At 44.3% G+C, this 25,878-nt stretch overlaps 2 protein-coding genes across 5 annotated transcripts in view; both read right to left on the bottom strand.

The window, feature by feature from the left end:
• The window catches only part of LOC126980688 (CD151 antigen-like), a 58,243-nt gene extending 51,216 nt beyond the window's left edge, over window positions 1–7,027 (bottom strand). Inside the window, exon 1 of the mRNA XM_050830821.1 lies at window positions 6,284–7,027. Within this exon, the coding sequence (XP_050686778.1) occupies window positions 6,284–6,421 (138 nt within the window). The 5' untranslated portion in view covers window positions 6,422–7,027. The remainder of the gene's footprint in view (window positions 1–6,283) is intronic.
• Window positions 7,028–8,792: 1,765 nt separating this feature from the next.
• Window positions 8,793–22,943, bottom strand: LOC126980690 (mitochondrial enolase superfamily member 1-like). 4 transcript variants are annotated; one of them, XM_050830826.1, is made up of 11 exons: window positions 22,839–22,943; window positions 19,726–19,912; window positions 19,174–19,276; window positions 16,183–16,298; window positions 15,846–16,000; window positions 15,264–15,382; window positions 12,902–13,059; window positions 11,648–11,782; window positions 11,314–11,485; window positions 9,785–9,966; window positions 8,793–9,061 (listed from the first exon to the last, which is right to left on the bottom strand). In XM_050830826.1, the coding sequence occupies exons 2-11, from the start codon at window positions 19,822–19,824 to the stop codon at window positions 8,894–8,896; spliced, it is 1,407 nt and encodes a 468-aa protein (XP_050686783.1). In that variant the 5' UTR covers window positions 19,825–19,912; window positions 22,839–22,943; the 3' UTR covers window positions 8,793–8,893. The 4 variants fall into 4 exon arrangements, with proteins under 4 accessions (XP_050686783.1, XP_050686781.1, XP_050686782.1 ...); XM_050830824.1 differs by having other exon boundaries at window positions 22,750–22,914; XM_050830825.1 differs by lacking the exon at window positions 22,839–22,943 and adding an exon at window positions 22,419–22,609.
• Window positions 22,944–25,878: the final 2,935 nt, after the last annotated feature.

The following is a 25,878-nucleotide window of genomic DNA, read 5'->3' on the forward strand; positions in this document are numbered from 1 at the left end:
TCATCTCTTTCTTGTTTTCCTTCTTCTCGTTTTCATGTGTTTTTTTGTTTTTGTTTTTTGTTCTTGTGCTTTTTTCTTCTTGTTCCTCTTGTTCTTCTTGTTCTTGATCTTGTTCTCGTTCTTCTTCTTCTTCTTCTTCTTCTTCTTCTTCTTCTTCTTCTTCTTATTATTATTATTATTATTATTATTATTATTATTATTATTATTATTATTATTATTATTATTATTATTATTATTATTATTATTATTATTATTATTATTATTACTTAACTTCTTTCTATTTCTTTTTCCTTTCATGCATTCTTATAATGAAAAAATGATTACTTAGGGTTACTTCTCTTTCTCCTCCACAGACAAGGTATGGTGATCAAGGAGTTTGTAAATAGACAGCATTGAATGTAAGTTAACAAACAATTATCAATATTCATGTAATGGTAGTAATTCTGCTTCTTTTCTTCTTGTTGTTGTTCTTCTTGTTCTTGTTCTTGTTCTTCTTCTTGTTCTTCTTCTTGTTCTTCTTCTTCTTCTTCTTCTTCTTCTTCTTCTTCTTCTTCTTCTTCTTCTTCTTCTTCTTCTTCTTCTTCTTCTTCTTCTTCTTCTTCTTCTTCTTCTTCTTCTTCTTCTTCTTCTTCTTCTTCTTCTTCTTCTTCTTTTTTTCTTCTTCTTCTTCTTCTTCTTCTTCTTCTTCTTCTTCTTCTTCTTCTTCTCTACTTCTTCTTCTTTTCTTCTTATTTTCCTTTTATTAGAAGTATTATTTTCTTTTCTTCTTCTCAGCCCTAGCGGCCTAGTGTTTCCCCTCCCAGCCGCCACGTCCCGCCGTGCCCGGCTGCCTCCAGGCTCATTCTCTTTCTCTTTCTTGGCCCAAAATCATTTGTGTATTTTCGACTTTGCTTAGAATTTAGGAGAGTATTTGCATCTGCATTTCCACAATAATATTCAGGTGAGAGTGCCTGAACGCCGCGAGAGTTTTAAAATTCATGAGAGGAAGTTTTTATTTTTGGCTTACTTTTAAGACTTGGCGCAGATATATTTAATTGACGCTGTCACGCACAGGGAACTCAATTTGCCCTCGGTAAAGGATTACGGCATCTCACGCTTGCCCCCCGAAATTGTCCTGTCACATTAGTTGTCCATTAGTTTATTACGACTCCTGCATGCTGGCTTATCACGTTCTGCTTGCGACGGCATCTACGAGAACACCGAAGCACAATAACACACACACACACACACACACACACACACACACACACAATATTCCAATGACTAGTGTGTACCTCTGTTGCCGTCACCGTTTTCAATGGCAGCGGTAAATACAAGCATATGCACTTCGTATGAAATTGGTTATTGTGCCGCCGCCTCCCCAGCGCACTTGAGAGAATCGAAGTGCCTAAGAATGGCTCCGAACCTGAAGACTTAACCCGCCGAGGAGGAAGAAAAAACATTCTATTACCAGCCCTGGACGAGGTTATTCGGCTTCGACCATTCGCCGGCCCTCTCGGCAGCCCGGCATTAAGGCGAACATAAATCCAACAAAGAGAAGCTAATAGTCGCCCGCCATGACTGGACTCGGCCATCGGGGAAGGAAAAATTGTTTAATTATTGGAAACGACGCGTCTTCCATATTCCCGGGGCGTAACTCTGGAGGAGCTATTGTAACGATGGAGGGTCGCACGTGATGGAGGTGGTGGGAGTGGTGGTGGTGGAGAGTGTGGTGGCAGTGGTTGTGGTTGTGATGGAGGTGAGGCTGGAGGTGGATTTGGTAGTGGAGGGTGGTGGAGCCGTTAGTGAAGGTGGTGATGAAAATTATTGTTATGGAGGACATGCAGGGATGGTGGAGGAGGAACCAACGATGGAGTTAGACTGGTAGTGGCTGAGGAGGAGCTGGTTGTGGTGGTGGTGGTAATGGCGGGCATATTCTCGTAGAAAACTTATTGCACTTTGATCTCTCTTGAGTCTGGTGTTTGTTGGCTGTCGAGCACGGGAGTAGTGGCGTGGGTGGTGAAGAGAAAGCTGCGGTGCTGCAAGATTTCTGCACTTCTAGAGCAGGTAAAATAATCATTTGTGGACAGTTTATTTTACAACACAGAATCCATCTTAAGGGCGAAACAAAAAGTTGAAAAAGGCCGCTATAGCGCTGCCCCTGCAAATAGAGGACAGGTAGAGTAGCCGAAAGAGAGGGTTAGCTTTGGATTGAATGTTTTTTATACTCCGATCTTGAAAACGTTCAAGTCGTAGGAAGAAGAAACACAGATGAAAGACGGTTGTTCCTGAGTTTACCAGCGGAAGGGATGGAAGAATGAAGATGCTGGTTAACACTTACAAAAGGGATTTGGACAGCATAGAGGTAACTTGGAGTAAAAAGGCGTGTGCAGCGAGGCCAAGGGTAGAGGCATGCAGTTAGCAAGATCAAAAGATAATCTAGTATGAATATATAGAGAAGAGACAGAAAGAGGCGAAATCTATGAGAATAGGAGTTGATAAAACGAAAATCCTTTCACTCTGCGTTGCACAACACGGAAGACCTGTGTGCTGAACACACCTACACACACATAAAATGCATACTTTATACAAGGGCGGACTTGCTCTCCTAAATAATAGATATTATTTTTTGAAGTAGTAATAGTAAAATTCGCTGTAGTAGTAGTAGTAGTAGTAGTAGTAGTAGTAGTAGTAGTAGTAGTAGTAGTAGTAGTAGTAGTAGTAGTAGTAGTAGTAGTAGTAGTAGTAGTAGTAGTGGTAGTAGTAATAGTAGTAGTAGTAGTAGTAGTAGTAGTAGTAGTAGTAGTAGTAGTAGTAACAGTGGTAGTGGTAGTATTGGTAGTGGTAGTAGTAGTAGTAGTAGTAGTAGTAGTAACAGTGGTAGTGGTATTAGTAGTAGTGGCAGTAACAACAGCAGTAGCAGCGGAAGCAATATTGTTTTCGTTGTTGGAGCGTGTGGTCGGGATGGTTGTGTAAGTGACGGTACTGGTGGTCGTGGCGGCGGGCGGCGGTGCTGGGTGAAGGTCGCCGGTAATGGGGGTGGAGATGAGGTGGGCGGAGAGGCAGAGCATTGATTGACGGGGCTGGAGGAAATAGGGGTGGCGGCAGGAGGCGTGGGGCTAATAAGAGCAGAAATGGGGGAAGCTGAGCAAGGGAAAAGAAGAGGAAGAGGAGGAGGAGGAAGGTGCGTAGAGGAAAGAGGAGGAGGAGTGTGCCTAGAGGAAAGAGGAAGAACAGGGTACTGGTAGGGTGAAAGAAGAGAAAGAAAATGAGGATACCATGTGAAGGGAGAGAGAGGAACAAGATAAGGAGTTCTTGTCGAGGCTTGGGGAGAAATGGCAGGGAGATGATGGAAAAGATGAACTCAACCAGGGGGGAGGAGAGGGATGGAGAGTGCTCGATGAAGAGGCAGAGGAGGATGCGTAGGGAAGAGGGAGGAGAGGAAGTAGATGGTTCAGAAGGGGATAATAGGTAAGGACTGAGGGATGGGTGAAACACGAAGAGGGAGATTGCAGCAAGTAATATATTTTTAAGGAAGATTGGAGAAAGGGAAGGGGAGTTACAGAAGAAGGATAGGCAGAAATGAGGAAGCTGTAGTAGAATATAAGTTTGGTGTCGTAGGTTAGAAGATAGTGAGGAGGATTCTATATGGAGGGAGGAAAGATGGGGAGGAGGATGCAAGGTTTGGGAGAGAAGAGAAAAAAAAAAGAATTAAAGGAAGAAGGAGAGGCAGAGAGGATGAAGCTGTAGTAGAATATAAGTTTGGTGGCGTAGATTAGAAGATAGTGAGGAGGATTTTATATGGAGGGAGGAAGGAAGATGGGGAGGAGGATGCAAGGTTTGGGGGAGAAGAGAAAAAAAAAGAGTTAAAGGAAGAAGGAGAGGCAGAGAGGATAACGCAGAGGTAGAAGAATAAAGTTTGGTGGAGTCGTAGATAGAGTAGGGTCGTAGATATAAAGAGGGCGGGAAGAGGATGCATGGGGAGGAGGATGCAAGGTTTGGGAGAGAAGAAGAAAAGAAGATAAAAGGGAGATAAGAAGATGGGGAGGAGGATGCAAGGTTTGGGAGAGAAGAAGAAAAAAAGAGTTAAAGGAAGGAGAGACAGAGAGGATAACGCAGAGGTAGAAGAATAAAGTTTGGTGGAGTCGTAGATAGAGTAGGGTAGTAGATATAAAGAGGGCGGGAAGAGGATGCATGGGGAGGAGGATGCAAGGTTTGGGAGAGAAGAAGAAAAAAAGAGTTAAAGGAAGGAAAGGCAGAGAGGATAAGGTTTGGGAGAGAAGAAGAAAAAAAGAGTTAAAGGAAGGAAAGGCAGAGAGGATATAGCAGAGGTAGAAGAATAAAGTTTGGTGGAGTCGTAGATAGAGTAGGGTCGTAGATATAAAGAGGGCGGGAAGAGGATGCATGGGGAGGAGGATGCAAGGTTTGGGGGAGACGAGGAAGGGGGCAAAATGGGGAGATACCGCGTCATGTGTTGCACTTACTAATTCGGGTGAGGTGAAGAAAGTTTAAGGTTTCACTTTTGCGCAGTTTTCCCTCAAAATGAAACGACGCAAAACATGATCCCCTTCAGCCTCTCGTCCACGTCCTTGCCCCGTCCTTCGCCTGCGTCTCCTGTTGCTCTCTTTCCTCACCTTTTCCCTCCTCGCCGGCGGCACCTTCATTACTACTCCGTATTCGTTTTCACTCGCCTGCTATCGCTAACCACTATTTCGCTTTTAGTTGCGCCAGGGAAAACACACACACACACACACACACACACACTCAGCAATACACCCTCTCACTCAATCCAATTAATGTCGATAAAAAGCTAAGCACAGATATATTTTCCTTACATTTGAATACGATTATATAAGATTACATTTAAGCTTTGTGTTTTGAGTCTACAGGTGTTTAATTACCTAGAGATTGTGCTTGACTCCTTGCCGTTACCTGTCTCATTGTCATTCGTTTGGATTCTCTCTCTCTCTCTCTCTCTCTCTCTCTCTCTCTCTCTCTCTCTCTCTCTCTCTCTCTCTCTCTCTCTCTCTCTCTCTCTCTCTCTCTCTCTCTCTCTCTCTCTCTCTCTCTCTCATTATGCAAGGGGAACATGAAGAGTGTCAGCGATCTTTTACAAATAATCACCACAAAAATGTAACACGAGTTTCTATGTCATGGTGGTTCTCAGCCATCACGCTAATGGGTATATAAATAATTTTAGGGCCGTGAGAATCTATGGACGTACATTGTTTATCCTTGAACTGTATGTATGGACCTGTTTTGTGTTGCTCTTTAGATATATATACCTACTGTTTTTTAATGTCTGGCGGGTAATTTTAATGGTGGGTTGGGAAGTTGTTCTTGTTTACTCTTCGAGGCCCGTGTTCACTTACATAGTCGGTTTTGTAAAAGGTGAGATGATGCAACACTCTAATCATGTTCCGGGTAGTTTGCTCGTTAACTTCTGCCCACCGTAATTACTAACGTGAACCCTCTTACCTGCGTACACACACACACACACACACACACACACACACACACGGTTCCTATAAATCTTCACTTCTCTGGGAAAGCCGCGGCACTCTCACAAGAATATCAAATGCAAGGCCCCAGAGAGATAGGGAGAAAGGGAGAGTTTCGGAGGCAAAAAGGAAGCTGTCATGGAAGGGGAGCAACAGGGACGGAGGAGAAAGAGAGTCGAGCAAGAGAGTAATAGAGACATAAAGAAGGGGAGCGCCAGGCAGCCGTAAAATGCAAATAGAGGGAGAGGGCCGAGAACAGACACGCTTGAGGGAAAAATGGACGGACCCAAGAGAGAGAGAGAGAGAGAGAGAGAGAGAGAGAGAGAGAGAGAGAGAGAGAGAGAGAGAGAGAGAGAGAGAGAGAGAGAGAGAGAGAATACTGAACGCTGAACAAAGCAATGGATGAACAAAATTACGAGCAATAATGAACAATAGTCACATTCTTTTCACTGCAAGTTAATCCAGTGTCTCCGGGAACAGTAACCTCTCTCTGGCCAGCTCTTTGATGACGCGGAGGGAAACGATAAAACTCCTTCTAACACAAGCAACAGCAATCAGCCTCCCGGCACTCCTCCCATGCATGCGTTGATTGACTTGCATAACTTTTCTCCTTGTTACTCTTAGAAGCCTTCATAGAATTAATAGTTTCCTTCCTCAGAGGGTAAGAGAAGATGAAGATGGGAGCTAGGCAATACCTCGTTAAGAAATGGAGGGTTGACCTTTGATAAGTGTGTGTGTGTGTGTGTGTGTGTGTGTGTGCCCTGGGGGTGAGGATGGAGGCAAGGGTCAGTCTAAACTTATACCTTTTGGAAACACGAGGAGCTGTGGTGCTGTTCGTTGTTGTTGTCGTCGTAGTGGTGGTGGTACGTCCAGTTGGTGCTGCACACTTGGGTGAAGAAGCGGTGGGCGAGGAAGGTCTTGAGGACGGCGACGTGAGACATACGAGGACACGCGAGCAGGGCTAGAGAACCAAACTTTTCACCTTTGCTTGTCACGTCACGACCCCTGCACTGCCCCCCAGCGCTAAGACGGTGGGGTCACGAGAAGGATATCGGCAACGTCATATTACCTCGAGTTAGTTCCTGCCAGCGGACGATTACATTGCCCTCCGCCGTACTTCTTCGATATGCTTTTATATATTACACTCAATGAAAACTCGAGTATCATCACTTGGTAACTTTTAACTTGATTTCACATCACTCACATTGTACTCCGATGTAACAGGATCGTTTTGCCGCGTATTTTCAGGGTGTTTTCGGCTTGTCATTTGCTCTCGTTGGGTATAGACTGAGGAAGGCCACACTCTGCTCCCATTGATTTCCGACAGCCGCCGCGGAAGCACTGGCCGCCGCTGTGGTGCGTCGGGCGGCTGGGTGTTGCCCGCTGTACAGGTAATGACGCTGGGGGGTAGTTGGAGCCTCATTCACTCACGTGTGTCCCTCCCGTGTGTTGCGCCCCAGCACTCACACACACACACACACAGACACACACATTCATGTACTCACTTACTATTTCAGTACTAATTTACATGCTATTATGTCATATGTACATACCTTTTAATGATTCTGTTTTAACATTTATTACGTTTAGAGAGAGAGAGAGAGAGAGAGAGAGAGACAGACAGACAGACAGACAGACAGACAGAACTTGAAACGCAGGAAGATACAGACATAGACAGAGACAGTAGCAGAGACAGATACCGACAAAAGTAGATAGGTGCACAGAGACAGAAGAGACAGGCAGTGACGGGAAAGGGACAAGCTTCTCCACGCCCACGCCCCCGCCCACGCCCATGCCGCCACGCCCCTGCGATGGCCGGGGGTCGCCACAACGGAAGCACGCCACCCTGACCGCCATCAATTTCCGGAATGACGCCAAAACATCCGGAACTCCACCCATCACACGGGGCGGCCTTCCTCCCTCCCTCGTGACACACACACACACACACACACACACACACACACACACACATACTCTCTCTCTCTCTCTCTCTCTCTCTCTCTCTCTCTCTCTCTCTCTCTCTCTCTCTCTCTCTCACCTGTTATTTCTTGCTAAACGCTCCTGTTCCCCTCTAATCAAAGTTTGCGCAATTTCAAGGGAATTTTTTTCTCTCACACGCCAACCCTTCCTTGTTCATCATCAGCTCTCGTGTCCATATGTTGCGTTGCGTAAATTTCTGCGTAGTAGTGATGTTCTTGTCTTGCTCACGCCGTTCTTTTTTAGTGTGTGTGTGTGTGTGTGTGTGTGTGTGTGTGTGTGTGTGTGTGTGTGTGTGTGTGTGTGTGTGTGTGTGTCATTGTTCTTGCATTGTATATATAGGTCTGTGACAAGTTATCTTTTTTGAACAGTTTTATTTAAATATTGTTTGCTGCTACGAATATACAACAAAATAGCATCGCATCTGCATACATTAACGTGAGCAATATAAGTGCCGTTTACTGCTGGCATCATGAACGTTGAAAAAGATCAGGGGCGTTGGTCATAAAGGTATTGATGTCACAGATGGAGAGCAGTGTGCGCGTTGTTATATTCAAAGTATAAAGAAGGAATACAATATACATTTTTTTGTGTGCAGGTGATCGTGATGTATGTGCTTCTTATTAAGCAATGCAGTGTCGTGACTAGCTCATACTCGCACCTGTCTTGGTCATATATATAACCTATCATGTACACACACACACACACACACACACACACACACACACACACACAATCTTAGCAGCCGGACAATATATTAGTAACTATGATACCATTCTTTGTATGGTGAACGATCTTTTTACACTAAATCATACGATATTTCTGTTATGTGTGTGAGTGTGTGTGTTAACGTAGAGAAATTATAGTATATCAGAGAAAAATCATAGTTTGTTAGCATTACATCCTATTATAAATGTCGGGGCAAGTTCCCACATGAATATGGAATGGAAGTTTTTGCGTCTTCCCTCAGAAAGGCAACGAATAGTGTATGGTCGCTAGTATGTAAACACCCTTCCTACCATTAACCTTATCTGACGGAGACATACAGAGGGAGAGTTGGGCCATGGACTCCTCAGACGACATCCTGTATCCATGGCGCTCAGGCTCCCTCCCTCCTGCCTGAACACAAGCTCAAACCAATAGATATAAATGGTAGTACTCGAAATTCCAGCGCCATGTGTTGAGGCAGGATCGCGTGAGCATGAGAGGCTCTGAAACAAGATGGCGAGTGGCCTAAGTCGCCTTATATATGTCTCTGATATCAGTGGAAAAACTAACATCAAATATTGAACTGAAGTATGAAACGGAATACCTTCAAAATAAAGTTTGACAATCTATATTTTAAGGTTATTTATTTTATGCCTCAGTTCAAGTTTTGAGCATGTTACGTACAAAATAGCGAGCAAACACTATCCCCATGGTTGTTCGTCTTGTGTTCAGCGGCAGACAATGTCTCCAGAGAGGCGGTGCTCCACCCATGGAGGCGGGCTCCTTTCGGGGTCGCGGTATCTGCCTTCCTTGAACAGCTCCTTCCACACGGGGCCGTAGGGGTACTCGTAGTCCTGCAGCGACTTCTCCCACATCTCCACGCTGTAGCCCGGGACCTGCGAGGGAAGAGAAGGGTTACTGTTAGACTGCCGTGACCTTACCGAAAAGATTCTCTTTACCTCTTGTGATTTTAGATGTAGTCATCAAGTACAAGAATTGAGAGCAAGTTTTGTGTTGTTCTGTTTCCATTCCATGTTCTCATCATACAGAGAAGTAACGTGCGCACATCTTAAAAACTTAACTCTTGCTTTGTTTGTTTATCCAGTTTTAAATTGCCAAACATAATACTTTAGCTTAAGCTTCGTATGTGCTGCTTTTTTTTCCATTTTCTTTTGCTGTTTATCAATTTCATACTCACGGAGAAGCAGGACTCGTATCCTTTCACCCTAGGAAAAAATGAGGAAACAAATTGCAATACATCTTTGGACAATTACCATATGCCAGGTAAACAAAGACTGCACCATGAGAGGAGACACATTGAACCTGTTATCCTCTGCCTGGCCCTCGACCCACAAACACTGATTTGATCCAACCTTGTCAGCAACTACGTCGTGTGTGTGTGTGTGTGTGTGTGTGTGTGTGTGTGTGTGTGTGTGTGTGTGTGTGTGTGTGTGTGTGTGCAGGAATTCAGTTGGCTTGATTATACCATTAATTATGCTTGACGCTTTTTAGCTCACCCCGGCATCCTCCCGCTTCCTCCATTCCTACACAACCACTGCGCATCGCCCGCCCTCACATCTGCTTCATTCGCACTCCTTGATGGCGAACATGTTACGTACCCTCGGAGCAATGTAGTGGCAGCGGTTGATCCTCTTGGGGTTCTTGAAGTGCTGTTCGAGGTGCCCCACGTACTCGATCATGCGGTTCTTGGTGGTGCCCGTCACGCTCACGTAGTCCCACATCTGGAGGTGCTGAACCATTTCACACAGGCCCACCCCGCCGGCGTGAGGGCACACAGGCACTGCAGAGGGTGGAGTGGGAGGATGAGAGAGAGAGAGAGAGAGAGAGAGAGAGAGAGAGAGAGAGAGAGAGAGAGAGAGAGAAAAGAGAAGAGAATAGAAGAGAAGAGAAGAGAAGAGAAAGAAGAGAAGAGAACAGAAGAGAATAGAGAGAATAGAATAGAGAGAATAGAGACAAGAGAAGAGAAGAGAAGAGAAAGAGAAAGAGAAAGAGAAAGAGAGGAGAGGAGAGGAGAGAAGAGAAGAGAAGAGAAGAGAAGAGAAGAGAAGAGAAGAGAAGAGAAGAGAAGAGAAGAGAAGAGAAGAGAAGAGAAGAGAAGAGAAGAGAAGAGAAGAGAAGAGAAGAGAAGAGAAGAGAAAGAGAAAGAGAAAGAGAAAGAGAAAGAGAAAGAGAGAGAGAGCTTTCGTTCAAGTCTGATCATGTCCTGGGCTGTGTGTGTGTGTGTGTGTGTGTGTGTGGAGGGGGTTCATCTTTATTCTCCTCCTTCATAAACGGAATGGTGCTTCTTCCCATGCGGTGACGTCCTGAATCGGCGGCTTTCAAGAGCAGAGGCTGTTTAAAGGGACTCTCTCCTTGGCAAACTGGAGACACTCATGTGGATTTATTTTTCTGTTCGCTCATAAAGTTTATTAAATTCAGAGCTTTTGTTTCCTTGGATTACATTATTGCCGATTTGCGTCAACTAACTTACGCCTCTTTGGGTCCTTAACCTGCACTTCTCATACTCAAATTACGTACATTCTTTTCTTTTCGGTCACTTTCCCCTCCAGGCGCTCTGACTTACCCACGAACTTTTCAGCATTCAATTTCATGTTTACGGGCCCATTTCCTCTTCGGCGTGCCATCTCCTCCTCGTCTCCCCTCCCATCTCCTCCCTCTTATCCACTCTTCGCCTCCACCTACGCGAAAATATTGGCCAACTATGTACGTATTTACATTTTTTTTCTTGGGCTCGCTTCTCATCCTTTTACCCATGATTATTTTTATTTCACTTTTACTGCGCTTCCTCCTCCTCTATCTCAAAATATGCCACTTATGAAACAAATTTGACCGGCCTATCACGTATTATAAAGTTTGGGGATAATTTTACATCAATTTTACCATGATAACCACTATTTCTTTATCCTTGCGTCACTTAATAATATCTACCATCCACCCAGCCTGCTGTTTCTCGTACACGTTCTATACACTCTTAGATTTCACCTACGAGGAAATACTGGTACTGACTTTTTTCTTTTTTTTTAATCATGGGATAAATATTCATCTTTTTTACCATTATTATAACTAGTTCACTTTCACTACATCTCCTCCAACATTCCTCACTGCCGCCGCATCTCATAAGCCTCACCTTCAAACTTCCTGGCCATGAGGTACACGGCGAGCACCTCGTTCACGCCGCCCAGCCTGCACGCGTCGATCTGGCAGTAGTCGATGGCTTGGGTCTGAAGGAGCTGCTTGAAGATCACGCGGTTGTGGCACATCTCGCCCGTCGCCACCCCGATGCCAAGTGGCCGCAGAGCCTGGGAAGGGGGAGCTCTTACCGTTGTTGGAATAAAGAGAAACAAATTTGCCACCATAAAAAATGACCCCCACAGTAGTAGTAGCAGTGGTTTCTCGCTTAAGCCTAACCCACAGTTATGCTCTCTTAAATAGTGTTGTTTGTGGAGTGATCGGCAACTCACCTTGGCCACGGCGGCATGACCCAACACGTCGTCAGGACTCGTCGGCTCCTCGATCCACAGAGGCTTGAAAGGCGCCAGCTCCTTCATCCAATCGATGGCCTGGTTCACGCCCCACTTCTGGTTGGCGTCCACCATCTGAAACCAAATAAACAATAAACAGGCCATGCAGAACCTTCTTGTGCATTAGTTTGTGTTTTCAATCAAGTCAAAAGGGGATACGTCGGGGGGCCCGTCGCCTCGCCCACCTCGCTCCGCACTAATGGTACGAATACCAGCTACCTTTCCATCCTTCACCCTTGCCACAGAGAGAGGGTGGGCTCTCGTCGTCGGGTACTCATGAGCACATGCCAGGTCCTTCAATCTCTCGAGATGAAACACAGTATGGTGAAATCTCTACATTCTTCTTGACTTGACATGGAGTGTTGCAGCAACAAGCCTATGATCATTTGCAGATAACTCAGCACTCCGGAAAAAAAACTGCAGTTCTGAAGGATCCTCCAACGAGTGCTTACAATGATATGGTCGATCTCCTTAGCTACCCTTTTGCTTGGCCAAGTCCAGCAGTGCATCTCTGGCCTCTGATGACTCTGTTGGCGTTCTTGGAACCTGAATCACAAAGACAAACACATAACTCATAGTCAATTTTGCCAACCAACTTTTCCTGCCTAAGTGGAGAGTGAGAGAGGAGATAAGAAGCTTCCAGTCGAGAGTTTGAGTTAACAATAGACCGAGGATGTTCACTGTAGAAAAAAGTGACAGCTGAGTGTTATCGAAGAATAGGGGATAGGGGTTTCGAAGATATCGTGTCGAGTTGACACGTGGAGAAATTGAGTTTATGAGGCGTTGATCGGTTGATCGGAATTGATAGTAAGATCTGAGGTTAAGCGTTCTGCAGCCTCCAGCCTAAAATCATGTAGTTCCTGTTGAGTAAAGCAGAGTTGAGTCATCGGCGTAAGAGTGGATAGGACATTTTGTTTAGGAAAGAAGATCATTAATGAACAACAGAAAGAAAGTGGGAGATAGGAAAGAGCCCTGCAGGACACCACTGTTGATAGGTTTAGGGGAAGAACAGTGGCCGTCTACCACAGGAGAGACAGAGTGGCCAGAGAGGAAACCGGAGATTAAAGTACAGAGAGGGATAGAAACCGTAGAAGATCAGTTTGGAAAGCAAAGATTTGACACACACACACACACACACACACACACACACTATCATCACCACCCTGTATAACACTCCTCACCCTTCACACTCACCAGCGTTCTCTCGTCGCCGATGAGTTTGCGGACAATCTGGCACCGCCGCTTGTCGTCCTCCAGGTCCTGCCCCACCTTGATCTTGAAGTGCCTCCAACCCTCCGACATGAAGCCATTCAATAGCCGCTCAATCTTCTTCTCCGGATAGCCCAACCATCCTGTCGAGGTGGAAGATTAAAAAAATATTCCTGGAGTCCAATTTACTCTTGTTAACATTTGTTTAGGCATTACTTTGTGCATTCCGTAATGTTGTTAGGCTATTTTTTTCTCCGTATTCTCCCTACTGTGTTCGCCCATGTACATAATTTGATAATGCCCCGGTTCTGTTTTCTTTCCTTTTGCATTTTATTTCAGAACCAAATAAACTAAAGGAACTGTATAAAATGTCACCGCGATAATATTAGCAAACACACACATGAACTGCAGGATTGATTGGCGAAATCGTTGTTGCGTTGGTTCTCGCGGATCCTTTCCTCCCCGCCACACAGTCCCGACACCCATCTTTTCCTCTCATATGTTAGCAATAAGTAACTTTAGATATAATCTCGCCAATCTGGTTTCACTTACATTCACTCAACTATATTTAGTTTCCACAACTAACCTACAAGATATATGATCTCTGATTCCTCGCCGTTTCCTTTTTATTCAGGAACAAAGATTTTACAACAGTAATAAATGGCACACACGCTGTGATCAGGTGATCTTAACTGGTATGTCTGAGGCGCATTAATGTCATGGTGTTGAGCGTTGCATCGCCCACCCCTCACGCCAGTTCCTCCTTGGAGCAGAAAGGTCAGAACGTCACCGATTTCACTTCCCATTGTGGTGATAATCTTGCGTCCGGGATTAGACCCTGACTCGTAAAAATGTGAAGTAAACCATTACTACTATTACTACTACCAATAATAGGATTACTAACAATAATAATAATAATAATAATAATAATAATAATAATAATAATAATAATAATAATAATAATAATACTTCTACCACTGCAATAATTATAATAACAGTGATGATGATGCTACCTCTCAGTCACTCCCCCTACCGTTTGGCTGAGCGTTGGAGTGCTTTTTAGTATTCTGATACAGTTCATTAAATCCATGTTTGTATTTACACACCACTTTGTATAGGTTTTTTTTATTATTTATCATTTATCTATTATTCAGGATGGGTTCTTAAATTCACCAACTTTCGCGTCACCAATAACAGGTTGAGGGGAAATAATCCAGAGTTATGTTCCCAAAAAGTTAAGACAGTTCTGAGTTTAATAAAGATTATATATTTTTGAGGTGGTTATTATTATTTTCTGTGTGGTGACTGGTGACTGGCTAAAGACACTATATATTTACATAAATGGACTTAGTAAGGTAAATGACGCTTGGCAATGACGAACAAGGAAGACTTCGCAACATTATTCCATAGTTTTATCCCGCAGCTCATGTATGTGTTTGCTTAACAATAAAATCATCATCGTACACAGGCAAAAACCTGAGTGCAGTTTCAAAGAACAAGCAACAAAGATAATAAGCGTCACTGGGGATCGGCCGCGTGACTGTGTTGCTCTCAGTTGTCATTTAAAATCTATTTCAGAATTAAAACTTTTAATTTCCCGATATTCGAGGTTATTATCGCAATAAATACCCTTTCCCTCAACTATTAATGCATAAAATTTTATCTTTCCACTTATTTGTTACATAAAAATATAAACATTTTATTTGTGTGTCGAGCACACACACACACACACACACACACACACACACACACACACACACACACACACACACACAGGCCAACCACTTCATCAGGCACGGCAAGGCGGCCAAGAGATTCACAGTCGCCACGAATAAAAGGGGTGTCCATTTTATCTCCTCTGTACGTATTTTCCCTGCAAACAGCGAACCCTGGTGTTGGCTGGCAGAGGTTTACGACGCGATATTTTGTTAGTAGGTTTATGTCCCTAATTATATTAAAAGGGCTTGAAACGCATTGTAGGAAGGGAGGAAAATAATGCGTATGTGTGCGTGAGGGGCGGCGTGAGAGGGTGGAGCGAGGGGCGCGGGAGACGGAGGAGCTCTGGAGGCACAAGCGGGCAGGGGCGGAACACACGGACAAGCGGGAGGAGGGGACGAGGAACAGAAGGGAAGACCATCATAATTTGTTGTGGATTTGAAATATCTAATAATTTAGTATTTCACTATTTCCTTTATCACTCCTTCCCGTGTGTGTGTGTGTGTGTGTGTGTGTGTGTGTGTGTGTGTGTGTGTGTGTGCTCCAGGTCGTGAGTGGCACTGACACACATTATAAGGAGACTGACTGGCAGACTGACAGGCAGAGAGACACAATCTGAGGGTTCCTTTACCTGCCGCCGTGGTGTAGGCCGGGTAGCCTCGCGTCAGCATCCTCTCCTCGCGTTTCTCCTTCCCCGGCTGCATTTCCTTCAACATCTGAATCGCCTCCTCCTTCGTTAGCACATCCTCTCTGTAACACACATGCAAATACACATCACCTTCGCGCCATGCAGGAAACTTACAACACAGAGCTGCGTAGTGAATATGAAACCTCTAAAGAATAAGCAAAGTCGTTCAAGTTGTAATAAGTCACCAATAAAGAAAAAAATTACATGTAATCATGATGTACCAGTGTGTCGATTGTGCTGCTGAGTGATGCTATGACTAATCTAGCATAACGTAATAAACACTAAGAAATCAATTGTAGTTTTTTAACACTGATGCGTAATTTAAGTTGATATGAATAAGTAGGAAGTAGGAAATGGAAAATAGGATTTCGGGGGCATAAAATGATAACGAAAATAAGATAGTGTCAGTGGCAACATAAGTCCTCCCTTCGAACACGGACGGAGTGCACGCCACATACTCGCGTCACGGAGGCCATATCCGTGTTGGTTCTCATCACCATACCTCGTCGCTGCCCCGCGACTTACATGTATCTGAAGTCAATAGTGGACACCAGCTTCTCGGGTTCCATGTCGACCAGCAGCTTCCAGAGCGGCTTGTGCTCGATGCGCGCCCACAGGTCCCAGAGGGCGTTGGTGATGGCCGCCACAGCCAGGTGGATCACGCCCTTCTCCGGCCCCACCTGCCGCACGAGAACAAGCCTAGAGAAACTGTTAACGATGTAGAGAAGACGAGAGTGTCTCACAAAGTGTCAACTGCACTGTCTGCTATCAGAAAGAGTGGGTGAGTGGGTGCGAGGCGTGACAAGCAGTTGGACGTGGCGCCGCTGACGAGTATTGACAGGCAATGAGACGCGTCACTCACCCATCGCATCTGTGACTCAGACGTGAGTGCCCGCCAGGTGCGGGCGAAGTCATCGAAGATGTACCTCAGCGTCTTCCCCACCACCACGTTTGACAGTGACTTCACCGCCGCCACCACTGCAACAAAACTCTTGCCATTATTTTGACTCTCCACTCTCCTTGTGAAAAAAAATAGGTAAATTATAATAATGATATGTGTGAATGTGCGCCTGATGGATCTCGTGAACATTTCCGTACTCGCTTCATGACTCACGTGCTGCCTCGATACATAAACAGCATGACCAATGACGCAGTTAAAAAAAAAATCAGACCCCTTTTTTCTAGCTCTTCCATTTAGTTTGACTGCGACCTGAAATTATATTCATAAAGTCGACTCGCAGACTGGGCAGTACCAGCTACCTGAGGGTTGGACTAACGGTTGGCCGGTGTGCAGGATTATATAAACCATGAGGGAAATTATTGTTCTCAGGGCTGTGTGGCTCACCGACCACCATTATTGAAAATAACAAAACTTTGTTAAGTAGTAATTTCTTTTCCCTCATTGTAGACGAGGAACATACATTAGTACAAGAAAATTCGGTGGGCGCCACTAAACACCTCAGTGGGAGTGGAGGCATTTTGACAGCTTCCTACGCCCGTAACGCCTTCGAGCTGTAGTGGATAATACATCGCGTATCTAAAAATCCGCGGGGCCGGATTCGATCCTGGCTTGGAAAGTCGGCGCGTAGCCAACCCATCTGTTTGTTCCCCAATTAGGACTGGTTGATGAATGGGCAGCTGGGGAGACCCGGCGGGTATACTCCCCCCCCCCAGGGAAGTTAAATCTATATGTATACGATGGCTGCCACCATGACGCACCATCCTTTTATTACTCTGGAAAGCAGCGAGTAGCGGGCTTTTTTATTATTGTTTACTTTTTTTGTGCCCTTGAGCTGTATCCTTTATTGTAAAAAAAAAAAAAAAAAAAAAAATGCGCCCGGACACCTCGGTAGTTTTCTAAGACTGTAAGTTCATTAGGCTAATCCAAGTGAGAAAATCTCTGGACACCGAGTAGCACACGGGTCTCCATTAGATTCTGGACTAAGGTGGCCTAAGGTGTGACTTAGGAGCTACGTTCCTAATGCGTTTCCTCGTCAAATCCAGTTTACTCCACTGTCACTCACTGACGCCTGGCTCACTCCGTCACCTAAGACAACAGACATATCATTCGCAGAAATCGAGTGTGTCTGACTGTCCTTATGAGTTACAAAATAAAATCAGTCCGAGGTACCGATCCACACCGGAGAACGAGCCAAGATTCAAAGGTATGAGTAAAGTTTCTCAACATTTTACAGTTGATTGTGTTAACAAGATTTTCATTTGTTATGTGCGGCTATGACATATTCTAGACAGAATACATAACTTAGTAGATTCCTAGCGAGTTTACATTATAGTATCGTAAAATGTTCCATCGGGAAAAGATTAATAATACATAATTAAACAGTAATTACAAACACTTTTTGACAGTATGCTTGCCGTCAAAGATTTGCTATTTGTGTTCGTAAAAATAACAAAAAAATAATGGGTAAATGTTGTTAAACTCTCAACAGTAAATCACTATTTGAAGGATAGCTACACGCATATCAGGGGACGATACCAAGGCCAGATATAAGATTTGTAAGAATGTTATCCAAGCCCATAATATGGGATATATTGTCGGTCACTCGTCTGGCAAGAACCACACGAAAATTAACCCAGTAGCTGCGGGGATCATGTATCTTAATGGTCCCTCCAAGTGAGAAAAATTTTTAAAAATCACCCCTCACACAAACCATTTCATAATATATATCAAAGCATTTGTGATCAGATTATGTATCATGTATTTTGGGGGTTTATATCATGGCACAAATTTGGCCCGTCGCTGCTACCGGGTTAAGAAGCCATCAGGGAACAAAATACTGGGATCCATTAGAGACAGTCTCCAACCCATTTTAATTTAATTAGCCGACAAAGATATACGTATCAGTATTTTCGTGCTAACCGCTGCTCTGAACTCGCTAACTGCTTGCCTCCACTCTCATGGCCTCGCTACACACGACACTTTTCAGCCTTCCATCGTCTGTATTTCCACCTTTCTACGACTTGAACCTATTGCATCTAATTTCACCATTTTTTAAACTCCCACCTGCCCTTTGTTTGTGGGAGCGGCGCTTAGCGGTGTTTACTGTGTTTCAGTTTTGTCCTTGAATTGCCTCCTTTTCTGTAAAAAATAATAAAAAGAGCTAATGCTGGTCCATTAGATTAAACTAGTTTGAGATAAATTTGGATTCATTTCTAACTTGCAGAAAATGGGATGACCTAAAAAATTTAATAGATCATTTCTAACGCTGATGCTTAAAAAGAATAGTTGAATGAAAATTCTTTGTGAAATCATTTTAACGATGGTGCAGGAAAAATCGTTTCAAGAGAGTTGGTGACAGTGAAAAATGCGTTCGTATCTCCCCTCAAATAAACAGTACCAAGGCAGCCACGCTATCAGGAGGCTGCTGCAACTGATAGGGTAAACCTTGTCGAGATAAGATACGTCAAGGGCCCAAGACACTGAGCGATGGTCGGGCGTCCCTCAAACAGCTAATTTAAACATTTCTCAAGTAGAGGAAGCGTGTGTGGCCCACGGAAGACAGTGAAACGATTTAGAAAAAATATGTAAACAATTTGATATCGATAGACACAGACAAACAGATGAACACAGATAGACAGATAGATATAGACAGATAGATAGATATAGATAGATAGATAGATAGATAGATATAGTTGAGAGAGAGAGAGAGAGAGAGAGAGAGAGAGAGAGAGAGAGAGAGAGAGAGAGAGAGAGAGAGAGAGAGAGAGAGAGCCAGCCAGCCAGCCAGCCAGCCAAGGAGAGAGAGAGAGAGAGAGAGAGAGAGAGAGAGAGAGAGAGAGAGAGAGAGAGTTTCCCCAAGGGTCAAGGAAACACTCCGGCGCATACACTCACCGAGCTCGTTGCCACGCCCGATGGTGAAGGAGAGGCCGTAGCCCTTGATGGTGGTGTCGGTGTAGACGACGACGTAGGCACACGAGTAGTCGGGGTCCGGGTGCTTTGGGAAGGGGGTGGGGGATGGGGTGAGAACATTAAGTGACCTTCACATTTAAATTTCGGTGTTGATTGTACGGCTGAGAAAAACCGTCTAGCTTGTTCAGTATGTCAGGTTTGTACGTAATGCGTTCACTAATTTATAACACTGAAACACTGACAGATTTACAGACAGCCGCAATGAGTGAAACAGACGAACAGACAGGCACCAATACACACATGCATACATACATCAGAGACAAGCACCAGACCGACATAATTATATGTTTGATTAAATGTTGACGAACAAATATGTTTTATAAAATTCCAACAATTATAATACAATAATCTACAAGGTGGTTGCAGAAGAATAGGATATAGTTGTCATGAACAGCTGGGTCGGCAATAGAGTACTTGTCCCAAAACCCTGAAGGATACCCGGTAGCCAAAAGACAGCTGGAGGGGTGAACTCACGATGGCATCTGACCCGTCGCTCTCTAAGGAGGTCGGGAAGCGAATGTCCCTCACAGACAAGCCCCTGATGCGTGAGGGGCTGTAGCTGGCGTGTGCCATGGTGCCCGGCAGCGGGGGTCAAGAGTGCACTAATGGAAGCTCTCCGTCCGCCGTCTGTGGCTCCCGCATCCACTCTCGATCAGTCTGACTGGAAAATATTGACGAGTAAAGTAGTTATAGTGTGGGCATGTGTAGTTCTCTGGATTCCTTCGAAGCTTCCCTTCTATGATACCAGACGTATGAATCAGACGTATGAATCAGACGTATGAATCAGACGTATGAATCAGACGTATGAATCAGACGTATGAATCAGACGTATGAATCATCTGCCATTATTGTTTTCCCAACACAACTCATATGGCTGATGTAAAGTTTTAGGATGGAGGTTACATATATTTAGAAAAATATTTCAACAATGGCCTAAATATCCGTAATTCAGTTTGCACCATTAATTACATTTGTAAACAGTTAATAAATAATGCATTTGAGCGTGGGAGGCCCAGGCCCTCGATCAGAAAAATGTTGAACTATAGATAACTCAACCTACATTACGAGAATGCTCTTTTTCACCCATGTGTTTGCCTTGTTAAGAATGCATTTCATTATCGTCTGACGGAGGGATCATATATATTTGTATCGATAGATAGATAGATAGATAGATAGACTGTAATCCACGAGTGACCTTGTCGCAACGTTTGTTTGGCAGTTGCCACGCCGGGTATATCTATTACGAACATATATATACTTATAAATATACGAAGCAGAAACACTGTCTCCGCTCATGGAAACAGAGCATGAAAACACTCAAGAAATTGGAGTATCAAAGGAAGTCTACTGACCGAGTGTTGGAGTTGCATTTAAAGGAGGTGAAGCTGTCTGTGTGTACGGGGCATGACTGCGCAAAGCACCACCACATAATAGGGTGCCGACGATTACCAGCCGCATCAACCCCGACGAGAGAACACCACGTACGACACTCCCTCACTGTCTCTCCCCATTTTAAAACGGGACAGATGCACGGCTACCTGATAATTGTGTGCAGATTGAGGATCAGAGATAACAGATGCCACAGTGACTCGAAATGTTGCTAATAAGAGTAGAGTCGCCTGGAGACAACCTTCACTCGACCCAACGCGTAATTAAGCTTGTCTCTAGCGTCCTCGGAATCCCTTGCAAACAAGATACAGCAGAAGCTGGTAATTTAGGGGAGGACTGGGACGCCTGAATATTAAGTTACACAAAAATAGAATAAAATACATTGTGCAAGAAAAAAAAGGATGTAGAGTGAGACTGAATGAGAGAATATATCGGTTTGGTAGGTTTGGATAAGTCATTTTGGTTATTCTAAATGATAAATGATTAACGAAATGAGGCCGACAGATTCTTAACATAACGCGGACATGATAAAATTATCTTGATGCAACAAATAAGATTTAGTTAAACTGGCGATCTGTGTCTGATTTTACTTACTCGATGATCATATAATACCTACTGCTTCGGAAGTAGTAAAAACGGTGTATTATATGCATTTATATACGTATAATATTTATAATACTTCTATTTCTACCAAACTCTGGCTATGAGAAGAAAATTATCACCACAAGTACACATGATCACAAAATAAGGTCACATCAACACTAATTATCTTAACTCACAACTGGGGCATGCCTGCGTCGCTTCAGCCTCTCTTCACACACACACACACACACACACACACGAAGCTTTATAGTGTACTGGTTAGTGCGCTCGCATCCCAACCAAGATGTCCCGGGTTCGATTCCCGGTCGGAGTGGATAGGGATGGGCAGTCTCCTTTAATCCGCATCCTTTGTCCATTCTGCAGTGAATGGATTAGTTAGGGGTTGTGTCCCGCCACCAGGGTGTGTATGAGCGAAGGTTTGAGTCGCACCCAGGAATCCGTACGTCGCTTCTGAAAAATTATCTCATTTGGGTAGAGTACTGAAGCTGATGCGAATCTATCGTGTGGTCAGACCCAGGAGAATTACACACACACACGACTCCACAGCTCAGAGGACACCACTTCGGCTTGTCACCGTGCAGGCTGAGGTTCAATCGCCCCCCCCCCCCCCCCCTGCTTTTTTCGCTGACAGAAGTTACTCTATTCTACTAAGTAGGGGGGATCGGGGTGGTGAGGTACCAGTACCCTTGGTTTGAGCTCAAAAGAGAGCTCTTTCCGGGAGGGTGCTATCTGGAGATCACAAGTCCAACATAAAATCAGACCGTGGGTGAATGACACACACACACACACACACACACACACACACACACACACACATATTGGTTAGCGCGCTCGCCTCACAACCGAAAAGTCCTAAGTTCAATTCCCGGGCGTTGTGGAGGCGGATGGGGAGTCTCCTTTATCCGTGACCCATGTCTACCCAGCAGTGAATGGGTACCAGGTGTCAGTCGAGGGTTAAGTGTCCCGCCTCCCGAATGTGTGCTGGTGAGGTTTCAGCTGCACCCAGAGATCTGTCATTTGTGAGTTCAGTGCTTGCTCGGGGATGGTACTGGCTGGCGATCGCGAGTCTATCACGTGGTCAGATCATGGTGAATTACATAATGTGACAATGTCCATCATTCCGTGAAAGTGACAGCCTCCCAGCCATGTACAGAAATCAGATTGACGTAACTTACATATCTGTCCTCGCCTGGTTCCTCTGCTCTTTTCTCTCTGCTGACAGCCACCCACTATAAGCCTCACGAACACATCAAAGTCAGCTGTACTGGTAGCTGTTGTGTTCGTGGACAATTCACTTAAATTGTGGCTTCCGAGAGCGCGAATTAATGCAGCTTACTGCGCCACAGCTCTCGTGCCAATGAGAGACTGCAGGAGATAAACCAGCTCAGTATTTCGTCACCAGATAGAGTAAGGCAGAGTTTTTTTCCGTCTCTCTAGTCACCTTATCGCTCAGTGTCACTCCGCTGATAATATATCCACGGGTAAACTTATAAGTGAAATTGGTACCTTCTGTTTGGTGTGTAGACCCTCAGTAGTCGTGTTACGCGTGTGTCAGGTAGTGGAGCAAACGTAAATATCACACACACACTTTCTACCTCCTTCCTTGACGTGCCTCCTCCCACCAAGCGTTGTTACTGCCTGCTGTCCCTGGCCTGCTGTTGTGGGGGACGGACTTTCACCCGCCTTGTATTATTAAGATATCGGGTTGGCAACACTAAGTAAATGCCGAGTATAAGCGAGATTTGAAGGCTTCTTATTGGTTGTAGTGCCAAGCAAGTGTTTTAGTTATACATTAAGGTGAACTGAAAACTGCACTACCTTCTCTGGCTGGGTATAATTATCTAAGTTCCTCATTATGTGGGTTAAGAGCTGGGGTTGGCAGCAACTCTCAAGTGTGAGTTGTGTTGTGTTTGCCTGCTATCAAATGTCAGTTTTGGTGGCAATTGAAGCGCCCTCTACGGCGTATGTATACCACCAATGAACATAGAAAATTCAACACTGAACAGCAGGTGTTGTATAAACTACCAGCCTTTTTATCGCCTCATGATGCTGAAGCGCGTGGAGGGCACCGCGAGGTCGTGACAGTGCTGGTGGCTGGCAACCTTCACACCCCACAGATGTGCCCCAAGGGGAGCCACTGGTTGCCGGATGATGAATTATGCGAATTTCTTGCTTTAGGTAGCTCCATTCTTCACATTATCATGCCTCCATAGTAACACGAGCTTGTGTATATAATTATATGATAATGAATAAAACGTTGTTCATGCGAGCGCATGCATCTTTGTATTTACATATATATATATATATATATATATATATATATATATATATATATATATATATATATATATACATATATATATATATATATATTTATTTATTTATTTATTTATTTATCTCCTCCGTGTTCATCTCCGTCACGTTGGCCATTGCATGAACTTAATGCGTGGGAGAGAACCAGTGTAATCCGCTTTACCGCAGTTTACCTTCCCCAGTTTCACGAGGAACCCATTTATCGACCAGCCCGAAAAGAAGGATGAACAGTTGGGAGGGTTGCATGCCGACTGCCCATAAGCCGGTGTCGCGGGATTCGAACCCATGGGCCAGCAGATTTTTAGAGTCAGGGACGCTAATCACTGCACAGGGGAGGCGCATCTATCGATAAAAGAAGGCTTAATTAAGAAGTGAATGTTTCTTTCCTGGGCCCGCATCACCTCCCTTTCCAACTCGAAACAATGAGAAACTAAACTTTTATCTTGATCATCAGCAGTGAATGAGTACCAGGTATTAATCGGGGGTTGTGTCCCGTCTCCTGGGATCTGTTCCCTTCTCCTATAATTCCTTCCCCTTCTGTTTCTCTCCGGCATATGGCCACAAATGTTGCGCCGACTAAACGAAACCTTCCAACTCGTCTTGATCATGTTATATTCATGTTTTTTTTTTCTTTCATTGTCTTTAAATAGATATGTCTAAATTGTCTATCCTTGAATTGATTTAAACATAGTTCTTATGTCCCCTCTCCTCTATCTTCCAACTTAGTCTGGTTTAAATTAACTTCTTGCTCGATCCTACCTCGATCGATATCCCCTCATATGACCGATGTGCTCGACGAGGCACTGAGATCTCGCGCGTTGCAGCTCTTTGAATCCTCTATTTTCTTTGTGTGCTTAATTCTTTCTGTATGGTAACCATGACGGATATGCCATATATAGCTGCCTGTTCAAGCCTGAATCGTATTTAATATTTATAGTATACTATATAGTATTTAAGACACTATAGTAATTCCTTGTCATATTTCTTCGTCAATTAATTAATGTAATGAAATATATACACTCATGTTTATGAGTATTAATTCTGTATAAATTGCTCCTGAAATCATGTCGACTCATCTCTCCGGTGAAAGACAGTACTGCATTATTATTCCCAAGTGTTGTGCTTGCTTTGCTCCTCCGTTGTTTTAATAATCCATCTTGTAATTTCATCATGGTCTCATTCTGCTCTTTCCCATTTCCTGACATGGCATTTGGTATCAAACTTCGAGCTTTGGCTCCATCTTTTGTTGGTGTTTTATAATTTTGTCTTTCCGCGGAAGGACCGAGGGCGTTTGTTGGGTGACAGCTCATGATAAAGGGGCCGGAGACCAACTCTGTTGGCTGACCCCGACCAAGTCGGTCTGTCGACGAGGACAGCATGATCGTGTCTAGTTGGTCCAAATTCTTTGTAATTCTTTCTGGCTATGAGGTGGGTGGGTGGGTGGGTGTTAATAACACGGGATTATCAATATGGACTGGGCCCAAAGAAACGTCAGGGTCTCCCTTTGAATAAAACTACCCTGATCAATAGGAGAAAAGACAGTTATGTTCAGAATAAAAATGCTTTAGCCAGCCCTATAACTTAGTTGTAACACAATCAGAGAAAACGTATTACCTCAGACAATATAATTTTGAGGCGTAGAATTCATGAACTTTCTACTTATTTGAACCAAAACAGAAAGTAGATATGGAGCAATGTGCAAATGTATAAAAGCAATAATAAATCCGAAATATCAAAATAAAGTATATGTTCAGATCGAGTTGCCCATCTCACTGGGGTACCCAAGCCATGGGTTAGATCTCATTATTCCATGCATTTTGAACCCCATATATATGCATCGCAAATTGACAGAAACGCTGCCTCCGATTTTTTAAAAGTTAGTTTTTTTTTTTTTTTTTTTCAGGCCGCGGTGTAGTGGGGGATGGGGGGCGTTGGAGGGATATAGCACGTATACGACTCTCAGTAATTTGGCCCACACTCGCCTGGTAAGGTTAGATTAATTCTACGGTGTTCTACTTACTACTGTTGTATTTCTCTAGTTTTACGAAATAATTACGGCTACCGCTGTTTACGCGCGCCATATTTGACTGCTCTGCCGACGGGCGCGGCGGTGGTGCAGCCGGTGTTGCGAGAAATACCTCCTCGCAGAAATAAGTTGCACATACACGTGGGGGAGGGGCTCCAGGAGGGGGCGCAGCCCCCCCTGGTTAGAAGGGGGGGTCGAGGTGGGCGAAGTCCCCCCGTTAGCTGTTAGGTCGTAAAGTTCGGTTGGGATAGTTTAAATATGTTCCCCGACCCTAAACCTTCTGCGAGCTATTTTGC

This window comes from Eriocheir sinensis, chromosome 45 (assembly GCF_024679095.1).
Source record: "Eriocheir sinensis breed Jianghai 21 chromosome 45, ASM2467909v1, whole genome shotgun sequence".
Taxonomy (NCBI): Eukaryota; Metazoa; Arthropoda; class Malacostraca; order Decapoda; family Varunidae; genus Eriocheir; species Eriocheir sinensis.